Consider the following 13,918-nt stretch of genomic DNA (forward strand, 5'->3'; position numbering starts at 1 on the left):
CCTACTGTGTGCTCCAGGAGGAAGTAGGCCTGGGCCAAAGCAGGGGTGGCCAGCCTGGGCCTCTGCTGCTATGTTCACACAGCCCCAGCTCCCTTCCTAGCCAGGGTCTCTCATGGAGGGAACAGGCGTGTGAACAAACCTGATGACCTAGTGTGTGCAGGGAGGTGGGCTGCACCACAGTGGGCCCAGATTGAGTCCAGCTGTGTGCACCAGTGCCAAGAAGGGGCTGTGGTTCTGTGGGGGAATGGACGGGGCTCCCTTGGCCCCGAGGGCAGAGAAACAGTCAACGACGACAGGAATAGCCACATCCCGGAAGACAACCACAGGGATGGCCCGCAGTGCCTGGTCTGCTGTGCTCAGGCTGCCGCCACCACTGATGAGAAGAGTCTCATAGCAAACCCACCTTAAAATGCCCAGGGACCCGTGGGGCCATGATACTGCCTCGGGGACCTCACCCAGCAACAACTGCTCCCGCTAACATCCCCCTGCCTACTGCTCCCACAATGGCCCCTAAGACACTGCGTACTCTGTTCTCCAGAAGCCTCTGCCTCTGCTCCCCCCAGAGGGACTTGCCGCAGGGCCTTTGCACATGCACTCTGCCAGACACACTCCTCCCCCAGTCACACCCTTCCTGCCTCAGTCCAAGGCCCTCGGGCCTTTGTCAGACTGCCCATCGTGGCACTTCTCCCCACATCCTCCAGACCACGTCCACATCTACTGGCCTAGCCAAGCCTCAGCTGCATCAGAGGCCACAAATGACCCACAGATAGAATTGTCTCCCCACCTGGGGTGGCTGTGGGGCTGCGGGCTCCTCCCACACCCCTGGCCTTGCCCAGACAAGGCCACTCCTCAAGAGGTGGGGGGACCCTGAAGTAAGTGAGGGCACCGGCCCCTGCACTCCTTGCTTCTTTCCCCATCCGCACAGACATCTGTGTACACATGCAAGTTTATTCTCACTCTGCTGTGGGGCCAGGGTCATCCCACACTGTGCAGCTGGGGATAAGGCCAGGCTGGGATTCCTGACGACCCCGCGCAGGTCTGGGGTGTGGGTGGCAATACAAGAGGGGGTGGTGATCGGCGTTGGGCCTAGTGCCTTCGGATGTCCTGTGGGCTGACCCGACGGTTAGAGTCTCCAGGCTCCCTCACATACTGCCCGGTAGATGTCCGGCGTCAGGGGCCGGAAGGCTCGGGCCTGGTGGTCCAGCAGGTACAGGGGGTCAGCAACAAGGCCCACGTCGAAGCCCTCGCGCACCAGCCGGGACTTCACCAGTTTGAACGTGCCTGTGATCTCCAAGGCGTCCTGCAAGGGCAGGGACTGTAACCCCGACTGTGACTGTCCCGCCGAGACCTCCCCCCCACCAACTCCGGCCACGGTGAGCTCACCTGAATACGAATGAAATGGGGGGCAGCGTAGGCGGGGAGCCAAGTGCGCACGTGCTGGTACAGCCTCTGCCCGTCAAAGGCCTGGCCGGGGGCCAGCTGCACGGCAGCCATGCCCACCTTGCCCTCACATCCTGTGGAGCACACGCATCCTCGCGGACCCACCTCGCAGTGCCCGCGGCTGGCTCTCTCCCCTGGGTCCCGGCAGCCGCCCACCTGTAACAAATCTCCGGCACCACCCACAAAGCAGTTGGAGGGTTAGAACGAGGTGAACCCTCCGCACCTGGCACAGGCACACCGTAGACGTTCACCTCCTGCAGGAAGTCCACGACTGACAGCACGCCCTCCACCTCCCGCGTGGACACGTTCTCACCCTTCCACCTGCGGGGTTGGAGGGGGTGCTGGGACCAGGGCTCGGGAAAGGAGGCCCCGCCCCTGACCAAGCCCCGCCTCCTAGCGACTAGGCCCCTTCCCCTCCGGAATTCAGAAGTCCCGCCCCTGGAAAGGAGAGGCCACGCCTCCTTCCACAAGCCCCGCCCCCTCCTGCATCTACAAGTCTCGTCCCTGGAAAGGAGAGGCTCCGCCTTCTGTCCACGAAGCCCCGCCCCCTCCAGAATCCAGAAGCCCCGCCCTGAGAAACCCTGCGGGACCGGAAGGTGTCCCCGAGGCGGTCGCGGAAGTAGAGGAAGCCTTCGTCGTCCAGGGCCAGCACGTCCCCGGTGTTGTAGTACAGGTCGTTCGGGCGCCGTACGTTCTCCACCAGCTTCCTTTCTGTGTGCTCCCGGGGCCCACGGTAGCCCAGGAAAGGTTGGTGACGCAGCACCTGGGTCAGCAGGAGCCCTGCCTCCCCTGGCGGGTAGGAGTGGGAGTCCGGCATTAGCCGTGGGCGAGAGCATCAGGAGCCCACCAGGCCGCGGCCGGGACTCTGCCGGAGAAGAGACAGAGACCCAGAAACGGATCCCGAGACGGAGAATGCGAGGCAGGAGGGAGAAGGCGGCATCAGGGAGTCCGTTAGAAATAGGGGGCCACCGCCGCGGAAGGGAGCCCGGAGGGGCCTCTGCAGGGAGGGTCGGGAAGGGAGACGCTGGGGGGCCGATGAGTCTTCACACGCTGCGAAGTCGAGCTCGCGGAAGGACAATGAAGGCTCGTACCGTGTGGACCCACAGGGGCAGAGATAGACTCAGAGGGTGGAAGTTGCAGGGGGGCAGCTGCGGTCAATATAAAGAAGATCCTTCCAATCACCAGTTACCTATCAGTGTAATGGGCTGTTCCAGGGGCTAGTCAGCAACTTTGTAGGTGTGCACATAGGGGCTGGGTTCATTCACTCAACAAACTGACCGCTGGCCGCGGGCCACACAACATGCTGGGGGTAGATATTAAATAATTGTATGTATAGCACAATACCTGCCACATAGTAAATGTTATCCAAGTGTTAAAAAAAAATAGAAATAGGGAAAGGCTAACAAGGGTGGACGAGAGAGAGAGGCAAATGGTGGTGGGAAGAGAGAGATTCCGCCAGGACCTTGCGATGCCCCCGGAGAGAAGACCCTAGGACAAGGTTAAGGACAAGAGATTGATGCCTGGGAGGATGTGACTTCGACAGAAAGCTCAGGAGAACAGCTCAGATGGACAAGAGGTTGAGGCAGAGGAGCTGGGCAGAGCTGACAGGCTGAGAGGGAGAGGGCCCTGGACCGCTGTCAGACAGGCCTGGGACTCAGGGTCCAGGTGAGGACTGCAGACACCACCACTGGACATCAGCCTCAAGGCTTTGGGTGGCTTGTTCCAGCCACGGAGGAGACCGAGGGGCTTCACCCTTCCCACACCCAGGGAAGGTTCCCCAGTCCCTATACCTGGCCTCACAGGGATGCAGAGGCCCCAACTGTCCCTCACTGGCTCCTCTGTCTCCGTGCTGTACTGTACAAGCTCGAAGGGGGACAGCATCTGAGTGGAGGGTGGGGAGGTGTCAGCAGAGGTCCTGTGGGCTCAGCCTCAATCAGGGCCACCGTCACACCCAACACACTCACTCGAAGGAAGCAGCTTGTCTTGCCCTGGGCCCCACGGCGCCCTGGATAGTTGACAAAGCCCCCGTTGCCTTCCGTGGAGCCGTAGACTTCCCAGATCCGAATGGGGCCAAAGCGCTGCTGGAAGGTCTCCCACACTTCTGCCCGGAGTCCACTGCCAATCGCCAGGCGGACTTTATGTGTTCGGTCCTCCGGCCGCTGCAGGGACATCCCAAGAAGGGCGAGGAGGAGGTGCCCTCGGGTGTGCCCAGGAACCCTTACCCGGGAGGGCTGTCTTGGGTCCTGACCTGAGCAGCTACCTGGGAGGTGACGGGGGGGGGCCTTTACCTAGGTGATCTACCTGAGTTCTTACTTGAGCAGTTACCTGGAGTCTGTACCTGGAGAGTTACTTGCAGGGGTTACCTGCAGAGGTTACCTGGGAACCTTACCTGGAGAGGTATCTAGGGGTGACTGGAGGCCTCATCTGGGGTCTTACCTAGGGGAAACCTCGGGGTCTTATATAGGGGTAGCTACTTGAAGCTTTTACCTGGGGGGGGGTGGTTAACAGGAGGCCTTACCAGGAGGGGTTACTTGGGGGCCTTTACCTGAAGGTGACCTGGGGAGTGACTTGAAGCTTCATCTTGGGGAGTTATCTGGGAGCCTTACTTGCGGGGAGTTACTAGGAACCTTTCCCTGAGGGGTTACCTAGAGACTATATTTGGAAGGATACCTGGGGACCTTGCTTAGAGACAGTTACCCAGGGTCCATACATCATTGATACGTAGCATGAGGCCAGCTCACATCTAGTGCGTTTATCCTGAGCCACACCCTGTTCTAGGCACTTTACGTGTTTAATTCTCACAATGCCCCGTTGAGGTATTATTCCTGATTTCCAAAAGAGGACACGGAGGCTGGGAGACGTGAAGTAACCTGCCCAAGATAGCACAGCTGATCATCAAAGCAGCCATGATTGGAAACTTTGTGTGGGACTCACTGTCCGTGCCTCTTGTCTGGGGTGCTTTGTTGATACCTGAGGGACCTTGCTTGAGTCCTGGGCTGAATCTACCTGAGATCTTTACCTGAGATGACTCCTGGGATGTTCACCTTGGAGCCCTAACCTTAGCACCTCACCTGGGGCGTGTTGCACAGGTACCGCAGGACCTCTCCCACATACTGGATCACAGTCACACCATGCTGTCGACAGTCGTCCCAGAAGCAGGAGGCAGAGAACTTGGGGGCCAGGACACAGGTCACTCCTTGGCGGGAGGAGAGGAAAGGGTCTCAGGTCATGCTTCCAAGCCACTGTGAGAAGCTGCTTTGATCACCTGGCTGTGGCCCCTGAAACCCAAGATGACACCAGGCTCATCTCTGTGTTGCTGGCCCAGCCAAAACTATTCCCTTGAGAAGAGCACAGCCGAGCCTGAGTTTGAATCCCGTCTCCAGTATGTGTGGAAAGCTCGGTGCCTGGTACCAAGTGAGCACTGCTGAATAAGGGCTGTGAGTAGGAATCGCTCTTGATCGTGATAACTGTCTTACGAATGTCTGGCTCGGCAAATGGATAGGTGGGTGAATGGGTAGGTGGATGGAAAGGTGGGTGGAAGGGTGGATGGGCGATGGATGGGTGGGTCGGTGGATGGATAGATGGATGCTCTGAAGGGTGGACACATGGATTAATACATCTTCGGGGCCCCTAACATCCACTCCAGGAAAGCGCTCCCTCCTTTTCTGATCCCCTCCTCTGCAGCCGGCTCTGTGGATGGCACTCTCCTCACCTCAGCCCTAATCCTCAACAAAACCCCCAAAGCTAAATATCATCCCTGCACCCAAAGGGACGATGGCTCGTGTGCTTGGTGAGGTAGCAAGTACGTGTCTTCTTCGAGGCTGTATCTTGACGGAGGTGAAATATAATGCTCTCTCTGTGAAAATGGATGCTGGGTCCTTGAAAGCGATAGCTTTGTTAGCAACCCCTAGTGAAATGCCTGGATTCTGGAAAGGTCTTCAAGAGCTGCTAAAACCAGGGGGGAGGCTGATAAGGACTTTTCCAGTGAAAGCTTCCCAATTCTTCTTAGCCTAAGGTAGGATCCCAGTTTTGAGCAGCCTCCGACGTGACAAATTAGGAGGCACTTTGCACCCCACCAAGGTTCTTGACAAGAATAAATGAACTGAATCTGAAAAACATCTCTAGAGGGAACATCTAGTCTACCAGGAAGTGTGGGAGGGAGAGGAGCAGAGGCCAAGCAAGCAAGTACAATGAGAACAGTTGAACTGCAAAAAGACAGTAAGACAATTGGGGAAAATTTTAACAGGAAGTGCACATCAGATAATATCAAAGAGTTACTGTTAATTTTTTCAGGTGTGATGATCACCCTGGTTACTGTTTTTTAAGGCCTTACCCGTTAGAGAGACATACTGCAGTATTTACCAACAAAAAGATAGGGTCTAGGATTTGCTCCAAAATAATCCAGAAGGAAGGAAGGGAGTACATATGAAATAAAATTGGCAACATGTTAACAATTGTTGAGGCTGGGTGAGGGCACGGGAAGCATCATCAAACTCTCTGCTCTGCTTTAGTGTATGTTTGAAATTGTCCTTGAGTTTAAATTTTTAAAATAAAATGTGAGTAAAAAGACAAGTGGGAATAAGGGGGAGGTGATAAACGAAACACAGAAGAGCAGAATGCTGATGGTGGCCGAAGCTGGGTGGTGAGTACTGGAGGATGCATGTAGAGAATTTTAGAAATTTTTATATTTCACAATTTTCCGTGTTAAAATTTCAGCGGAAAAAAAACCCCCCAAAAACCAAACAACAACAACAACAAAAAACAGACCAGCGCAGTCTGTTGACTGAATTCATGGTCAGGTGTCTAGGGAGACGACCACCTGATGGAATGTTTGGTGAGTGTTCCCTCACTGGCGCCGCCTGTGTCGATGACAGATGTGTGACCAACACTCATATCAGCTCTTTCACCTCCTGACCTCAGCACAGCCATTAAGGACTGTCTGTGTGTCCCGCCCTCTGTCCAGGGCGCCCTGGGGCTCACGGTCCCTTGTCGAAGGTAAGAACCTGGGGAGCTGGGTAACCTATGGGGCCTTGACATCCGGTCTGGCGGTCCTGTGGATTGGGGGGTGGTCCTCAGAGAAGGGCTTACCAAGCTCCAGGCAGCTAAGGACCCCCAGGACCAGCCCCATCGTGTGGTACAGAGGCAAGACCGTGTAGACCACGTCATCAGCTGTGACCCCACACAGGGTCAGCATCCCGCTTATCTGCAGCACCCGCTCGTACGTGAGGATGGCTGGCTTCGGGAGCCCTGGGGGAAAGGAACGGGAAGAGTGGGGTGGTGTACGGACGGCGCTAGAGGGACCCGCCCGCAGGAGTGGGCCTGCAGGGTCAGGTCTGCACAGTCAGGGGTGTGAGGCTCTCGAAAGGTGGTCAAGTATGGGACCTGTGGGTGGGTTGGGGGAGGACAGGTTGGACTGGAGTTCAGAGGCTGAATTCCAAAGTTCAGGGTTTCAGGGGCTGTTTACTGGCCAGAGGCAGGATTCTGGCGCTGACTGTTCAAATAACACTGGGGGTCAGAGTTCGGCCAGGTGTCAAAGGGCACGGTGGGTTTCAGAGGTCAAGTGTGAGGCACGGGTCAGGCTTGGAGTTATGTCAGCAGAAGGGTTCAGAGGTTGGGCTAGGACTGCTGGGCGCCCTCACCGGTGGTCCCCGAGGTGTAGATGAACAGGGCTGGGCTTCTCAGCTTGATCTCAGCTCGAAGGTCAGCGGGCACGGGCTCTGAGCGTGCAGCGTCAAGGGCAGCCCCCAGAGCCCTCACCCCCGGCGTGGCGGAGGAGTGGCTGAGGTAGAAGCAGCGGATGTTCTCTGCCTGCAGCTGGGGAAGGACCTCCTCCAGGTTCTCCCGGAGGTCTGTGGGAATGGGTCAGAGGAGGAACTTAGAGGAGGCCCACGTTTGAGGTGGGGGGGGGCACCCGAGATGTGGGAGAGGAGCCCAGTGCCAGCCATGGAGGAAGCAGCCAGCCAGCAGAGAAGAGCATCTGCCTTATCTGTAAAGAGCCCCGTAATTAGTATTTGGGGGCAAAAAAAATTGAAATAGCCATGTTGAAGAAAACACAAAGCAAAGCTCTGGTGCCCTCGGAATTACTTTCCAGCAACTAAGTTTTGGCCCTAATTGCCTGGGGGTGGGTGAGGGGCACGGAGCTCTTGCCCAGCCCCCGCCAGGACCCTCTGGGCAGCAATCCTCCACGTCTGTCTCCTGCCCCTGTCCCCACCGCATCCGACCCCCGCTGGTCTCTGAGGTCCTCACCTGGGTCCACCACAAGCACCCGAGCCCCAGAGCTCAGCACCGAGTGCACCAGGGGCGCCCCCCGCCCGTGCGGATTAATCCAGGCCACCGGACAGCCCAGCTTGGCCAGCCCGAGCCACAGACCCAGGGCAGGAATGGTCTGCGAGGGCAGCACGAGGAGGGCGATGGGCTCCCGAGCGCTGGGCCCCGTGGCGCTGCCCAGCTCGGCCTTCATGACCCATGCCGCCCGGCAGGCCCTGGCGTCCAGCTCCCCGAAGGTGACCGACCGGCTCCCCGGCCCCGTCCACACCAAGATCGCGCGCCCTGGCTGCGCTCGCACCCGCCGCTCGAAGGAATCTACGAAGGTGTCAGGTGGCTGGCGGCTCAAGCGCGCCCAGATGTTCAGGCCCAGGCGGAGAATCTTGAAGGTGTAGGCCAGGTCTGCAGGCAGCCAGCGCAGCCCTGGGGGCGGCTGCGTGGGCAGCAGAGCCAGCGTGAGGGCCGCGGCCGCCAGACTCAGCCAGCGGGGCATCCAGGGGCCGAGCCAGGGCCATGCCAGCACAGCCAGGCCCAGCAGCGCACAGCAGGCGGAGTCTCCCAGGAGCCAGCGCAGGGCCGGGGCCGCTGCCGCAGGCCATGCGGACTGCCCCAGGCCTCGCAGCAGCGACAGCAGCAACAGCAAGAAGGCCAGTCGTCCCCAGATGCCCATCGTACCTGCTCCTGCCTCGGGGAAGTGTCCGGGAATGCCCACCTCTTGCCCGGGCTGTGACCCGTCGGCCCCACCCCCCGGCGGTGACGCAGAGGCTGTTGACCACGGTGGCGGCTCCGGGCCTCTGCCTGCAGCCCTTCTTAACCCTGTTTGTTTCAGTCTGCCTGGTCTGCCGCTCGGTTCCGGCCCCTCTGCCTCTGCCCCCACGCTGTGCCCCAGGCTCTTGGGAAATAGGCAGAAATCCCTCTCTCAGGCAACTGAACTTCCAGCCACGCCAAATGCAAATTCAGCAGGGTAGCAGGGCAGCTCTGGGTGTAAGCACTGCCTTCCCATCCGCAAACCTCACCAGGAAGTTCTCCTGTGGCACCTACTTAACCTGAATCCTCCGGGAGATGGGTCCCGGCCGGGGTGTGCCCCCAGCCTCCTGCCAGGTACACAGCAGGTGCTCAGTAAGCCCTTGAACCCCGGCAGGGCCCGAATTCAAACCCAGCTCTGACCTCCAAGCCATGTGGTCCGCTCTGACCCTCTGCCTTACCCTTGGCATCAGCGGGGACCATGCTCAGGGTTCAGGAGGCTGAACTCTGCCTGGAATGCGGGCCTGGCAGTCTATGCACGGTTGGACCAGGAAAGCCTTAGCCCCCCCTCCTCTGGGAGGCAGTCACAGGGGGTAGCACAGAGAAACGTCGCCATTGGCCTAGGATCACGGCAAGCTGGGCTGCTGGAGCGCCCTACAGGCCACACCCCCCTCACCGGCTGCAGACACTTCGGACCGGGGTGCCCAGGCCACGTGCCGACAGTGTGATGGGGGCACGCGAAGAGTAGCCTCGAACCGACACTGGCTGGCCACCTTCCGCAGCCCAGTGGGCAGCGCAAGGGTCCCGGCTGCCGCTTCCTGCCCTGCCCCCACCCCAGCCCTGCCTGGCACTTGCGACCTTGCCGGCCAGGACAGCTCTCCTGGGGCTCGGACCCCCTAGTGGCAGCCTGGCCCCAAAGACTCCCTGGACCCCCAAAAGTGAGGTGCTCGACCATCATGCCCATCAGGACAGGGGAGGAGAAGTCTGAAGGCTAGAGATTCTGTCTGGAAGATCTGGGGGGCGGGGCCTCGAAATCTGCGTCTTGGGCGGCAGCAGCTGGGATTGTGGCTGCGAATTTCCCACACGTGGCCTCCCTCTCCGAGACCCGCCGGTACCCCTCCCCACAGGACCGAGGGCTCTGGGCGAGTCCAGCGCCAGTCATACGCGCACCCCACTCCCACCCAGAGAACAGAGACACGAGATGGCAAAGCGGATCATCCGCTCGCAGCCCGAAGGAGCCCAGGGAGCAGCAGGGATGCTGCCCAGGGTCAGGGGCACTGAGGCCCGACACCCACAGACGGTCTGTGAGGAAGAGGAACACACGGGTCCGGGAGCTCACGCTTCCGAGTTTCGGCCCCACGGCCCACAGTCCTTTATTACAGAGCAGGGGTCGCAAGACCAGGCCTCAGTCCATGATGGGCCCACCTGAGACGCCCCAGGCGCCAGATGAGGGAGGATTAGCTCGGGTCGGGGAGCCGGGGACATTTCCCGGCCTGACACAGGGGCGGGGGAGCAGACCCCACCCCACTCATGGGAGGGGAGGGGCGTGAACCAGAGTCGGAGCCATGAATCCTGGGCCCCGCACCATGGTTGAGCCCTAGTTCAGGCTGGAGATGATCCAGTTCTGAGGTGGTCGGGTCCCTGACCATCCCCAGCCAGCGCCCACCCGGAGGGCCGAGTACGTAGGAGGAGAGGAATAAGGCGGGCTGGGCTGGAGAGAAGGGTGGAAGCAGGAGGAGGGCCTGCTCTCAGGAGAAAGCGTGGGCTGGTGGCGGGAACGTGGTCAAGTGGCCGCGGCAGGCGTGACAGCGGTGGGGCTTGACCGATCCGTCGGTGGGCGTGGCCAGGCCCCAGGCCCGGATCAGGGCGCAGGGTGCGCGGCCAGGTGGCGCTCCAGCAGCGCGCGGTGCGAGAAGACCTTGCCGCAGGCGGGGCACGGCGCGCGCTCCGGCCGGTGGGTGCGCATGTGCACGTTGAGCGAGCTCTTCTGCGTGAAGCGCTTGGCGCAGACGGCGCACTGGAAGGCGCGCACGCCCGTGTGCGTGACCATGTGCTTGAGCAGGTAGTCGCGCAGCGAGAAGGATCGCCAGCACACGGCGCACTGGTGGGGCTTCTCCCCTGCGGGCGACAGGGAGGGCAGCAAACTCAGGTCAGCTGGGAAGGGGCCCCGGGGCGCCTTTGCCGGGCAGGGACCCCCCCACCCTCCCCAACCGGACCAGCCATCCACCCGGAATCCCCCCGCCCGGCAGCGACGCCCCTCTCCCCGACCCTTAGGGTCATACCGGGATGTCACTGCCTGTCTGTGACCCACAACTCCAACAGGTAGCCTCCCAGCAGGGAACCCCGCAGGTCTGGGACATCGTTGCCCACCGAGGCTGACCACTCAGGTCTACCCCCACCTCCAGGGACCTTCCCGCCCCCAAACCGCACCGTGCCTGGCACAGGGCCGGGCTACCCCTCCCCCATCCCTGCCACGCTCGTAAAGCGTTCTGGACTGTCTGGTCGCTGGCCACCATTCTGGGGACAGTCTAGCAAGGCCCAGCACCCTTACACTGGGAAAGACCCCGGCATACCTGCCCCCTCCCTTCTGGCTGCTATCATGTCCCCGGGGTGAGAGTAGGCTGCCCCCCTCCCCCTGAATCAGAGAGGGGGAGACAGGCTGTGTTTGACCCTTAGGGTCATCAAATGTTAACAAAAAGCCTATCTCCAATGATCAAGGGGCTCAGAGACCCAGCCCGGCTCACCCGAGTGGATGAACATGTGCTTGGTGTAGTTCTTCCGGGAGCTGAACGTCTTGTGGCAGTGACTGCACTCATAGGCGGGCGGCTCGGCACCCGGGGCGCGCGCAGGGGTTGTCGAGGGGGCTGCGCTGGGAGCGGCCGGTGGGGCCGGGGCCTCCCCTAGAGGCGCGCTGGGAGCTGCGTCCGGCTGGAGCGCTGGGTAGAAGGCGGGTGGGGGCGCAGGGGCCGGCCCCGAGGGCGCGGGAGGGGGTGGCGCTGGCGGCCCGGGAGCGCCCAGATGAAAGGGGAAAAGCGCGACGGGCGGCCCGGGGGTCTTCACGCCAGGTGGGCGGGGTCCGGATAGGACACAGTCGGGTGGGGCAGGGGTCTCGGCGGGACAGCCTTCAGGGGCGGTTTGATCTCCGTCTTGCCAAGCGGAGACGTAGCTGTCGGGGAACACGTCCTCGGCAGCCGAAGCCCCCCGGAGGAAGTCCCTCCCGGCGCCGCCGTAATCGGAGAGGCCGGCGGGCGCAGGCGGCTCCTCGCGCGCGCCGTCCGCGGCCGCGGGTAGGAAGCCGGCTGCGCAGTCGGGGAAAGAAGGGGGCGCCTGGCCCTCACCCGGGCCGCCGCCTTCGCCATCCTCGCCGTCGGTCTCCTCATCGGTCTCGTCGTCGTCGTCGTCCCCGCCGTCGTCTGGGGCAGCGGTCAGGGCAGGGTCGGCATCCGATCCCTCCACCTTGGCAGGCGCGGGGGGCGCGGGCAGCTGCAGGCGCGCGGGCTGGCGCTGCTTGCGTGTGTGCGCGGCACCAGGGTGGCCCGGGGGGCGCGCGGTCAGCAAGTGGCGCAGGCGGTGGCGCAGCTGCGCGGGCGCGAGCGGCGGGGGCACGGGCGTGGGCAGGGGCGCGGGCGCGGGGGTGCCCGGGGCAGGGCCGCGGGCGCGGGCTATGATTTGCGTGCATTCGTCTATGACCGTCTGGATGCGCAGCACCGACGCGGCCGTGAGCACCTGCAGCGCTTCACCCTGCGCCACCACGAGCGAGCCGCTGTAGAGGAACTCGACGAGCTGGCGCACCGTCTGCGCGGGCACCACAGGCGGCACGCGGATCTCAGAGTGGCCGAGCAGCAATTTGTCCTGGAAGAAGGGAGAGCCGGCGGCCAACACGCAGCGGTGTGCACGCAGTGAAGCCTCGCGGATGCGCACAGTCACGTCACAGAAGTGCCCACCCAGCCGCTGCCCGTTGAGGGTCTCAAGCAGGGATCGGGAGAAGTTCTGCAGGTGAATGTGGTGCACCGCCTCCGCCGCCGCCATCTGCACCGGACGAGCGGGTGTGGGCAAGAGGGAGCCAGCCAGGGACCCCCTCTGCCCCAGCGTTCCCGCCCCTTCAGCGGGACAGTGGCCCAAGGGTGAAGCACACCCCCCAGGCTTCAGGAACGCCCACCTTCTCCAATGGCCCTGGCCCCTCGAAGTCCTGGTTCTCAACACACGCAACACAGCAGGACTCCCTGCCCCCACCCCAGGACCTCTGCAGCCCCCAGCACACCGCTGTGAGAGGGCTGGGGATACCAGAGGTTTGCTGCCCTCCGGTCTTGCTTACTGCCAGCGTGGGGAGCTCCAGGGCTCGCTTCCCCTATCTTGCCCCACCCACCCTTCCGGGAACTCTGGTAGCCATAGCCTTCCCCACATCCTCCTCTGACAGGACACCCTGTGGAGAAGAGGGCGGGGACCCCTATCTAGAACAGGCTTCCATGTCTCACCCACTCCCCACCCTGCTGGCTGCGACTCCCACCACGAGTGGCTTCTTTTTGATCTCCCCTTGATACAGCCCCCAGCCTTGGAACATCCAAGGCCCTGTGCAGACCGAGGTCTGCTGCCTCAGAACCTGGCTACATTAACTAGTGTATATGGAAGTCTTCGCAGGGGTGCGGCTGGCATGAACTGCCTCCGGGGCTAAGCGATTCGGGGTGTGCATAGTCACACAGAGTTGTGACTAGGTTGGGCATCAGCCTAGCAGGTGCCCTGCGGGAGGAAAATACATGGTCTCTGGCCCGCTCCAGCACAGCTAGCGGGAGATGCCTCCTGCAGCCTGCTGCTTCCTGGAATCTTGATTGGGCCTGTGGGGCGCAGGGTGTGGGTGAGGCACAGAGAGGGGGCTCGTGGACTGTGCAGGGGTGTGTGATTGGTTGGGTGCAGGTGGAGCACCAGAGGCCTCAGGATCAGCGTGGCTGAGCAATATGGACACTTCCTGTTAAACTGTGGCCTCGAAATCCCAGCACTGCCCACCCTCGGGCACCGGAAAGGGAAAGGGCTACCACCCCCCGGGGAACAATGGGAATCTGAGCAGCTCAGCTACTTCACCATCAGACAGGCACCAGGCTTGCTTGGCTTCAGTTTCCCCTCTATCTTAGATACCTGGCTCGCCCCGCACCCAGGCCACACACACCTCCAGTCTAGGGGAGAAGCATCAGTCGGGACACAAGACACACCCTGAGACCCGCCCACTCTGCACCAACCTGGCTCAGGTGAGGCCTCTCTTAACCCCTCGGGGTCTACTTTGGTCTCATACTCACCCCCTCTGGCGCCTTACGCCCAAACAGCCTTTCCTTGGCTGGGGCCATTCATGATCCATATCTGACCCCTCAGACCACTTTGCACACTTCCACTGCCCCCAGTAACCTCCTCGCGTCCCCCCACCTCCCGGTCTATTCCCGACGCAACAGCCAGAGGGAGCCTGTTCAGACCTAACAGACTC

General features: G+C 61.5%; 2 protein-coding genes across 7 annotated transcripts in view; both read right to left on the reverse strand.

Annotated features, from left to right (window-relative positions):
- Positions 1–931: 931 nt before the first annotated feature.
- Positions 932–8,392, reverse strand: SLC27A5 (solute carrier family 27 member 5). Of its 3 annotated transcripts, none has more exons than XM_024116944.1 (10): positions 7,687–8,392; positions 7,080–7,289; positions 6,529–6,687; positions 4,512–4,636; positions 3,405–3,599; positions 3,231–3,321; positions 2,031–2,229; positions 1,664–1,761; positions 1,384–1,514; positions 932–1,300 (listed from the first exon to the last, which is right to left on the reverse strand). In XM_024116944.1, exons 1-10 carry the CDS (start codon positions 8,372–8,374, stop codon positions 1,124–1,126), a joined length of 2,073 nt encoding a protein of 690 aa, XP_023972712.1. In that variant the 5' UTR covers positions 8,375–8,392; the 3' UTR covers positions 932–1,123. The 3 variants fall into 3 exon arrangements, with proteins under 3 accessions (XP_023972712.1, XP_023972713.1, XP_054935075.1); XM_024116945.2 differs by having other exon boundaries at positions 1,045–1,300; positions 7,080–7,290; positions 7,940–8,374; XM_055079100.1 differs by having other exon boundaries at positions 1,045–1,300; positions 3,231–3,303; positions 7,687–8,374.
- Positions 8,393–9,789: 1,397 nt separating this feature from the next.
- ZBTB45 (zinc finger and BTB domain containing 45) overlaps positions 9,790–13,918 on the reverse strand; it is a 13,187-nt gene continuing 9,058 nt past the window's right edge. For 3 of the 4 annotated variants that reach the window (XM_024116951.2, XM_028478147.2, XM_024116950.3), the window contains 2 exons: positions 11,193–12,477; positions 9,790–10,566 (listed from right to left, as the gene is read on the reverse strand). In XM_024116951.2, the coding sequence (XP_023972719.1) occupies positions 10,310–10,566; positions 11,193–12,477 (1,542 nt within the window). In that variant the 3' untranslated portion in view covers positions 9,790–10,309. Of the gene's footprint in view, positions 10,567–11,192; positions 12,478–13,736; positions 13,864–13,918 lie in introns of those variants that run through there. The other variant, XM_024116949.3, reaches the window with a different exon arrangement.

This window comes from Physeter macrocephalus, chromosome 17 (genome assembly GCF_002837175.3).
Source record: "Physeter macrocephalus isolate SW-GA chromosome 17, ASM283717v5, whole genome shotgun sequence".
In the NCBI taxonomy this organism is placed as follows: Eukaryota; Metazoa; Chordata; class Mammalia; order Artiodactyla; family Physeteridae; genus Physeter; species Physeter macrocephalus.

What these genes read in the sequence shown, in the direction of transcription:
- SLC27A5 (XM_024116944.1), bottom strand. Translation starts at nt 8,374, where the DNA reads ATGGGCATCTGGGGACGACTGGCCTTCTTGCTGTTGCTGCTGTCGCTG. An exon ending in CCTTAGCTGCCTGGAGCTTG is followed by an intron (nt 4,637 to 6,528) that starts GTAAGCCCTTCT and finishes CCTCCCGCCAAG; the next exon opens with GAGTGACCTGTGTCCTGGCC. An exon ending in AGACAAGCTGCTTCCTTCGA is followed by an intron (nt 3,322 to 3,404) that starts GTGAGTGTGTTG and finishes CCCTCCACTCAG; the next exon opens with ATGCTGTCCCCCTTCGAGCT.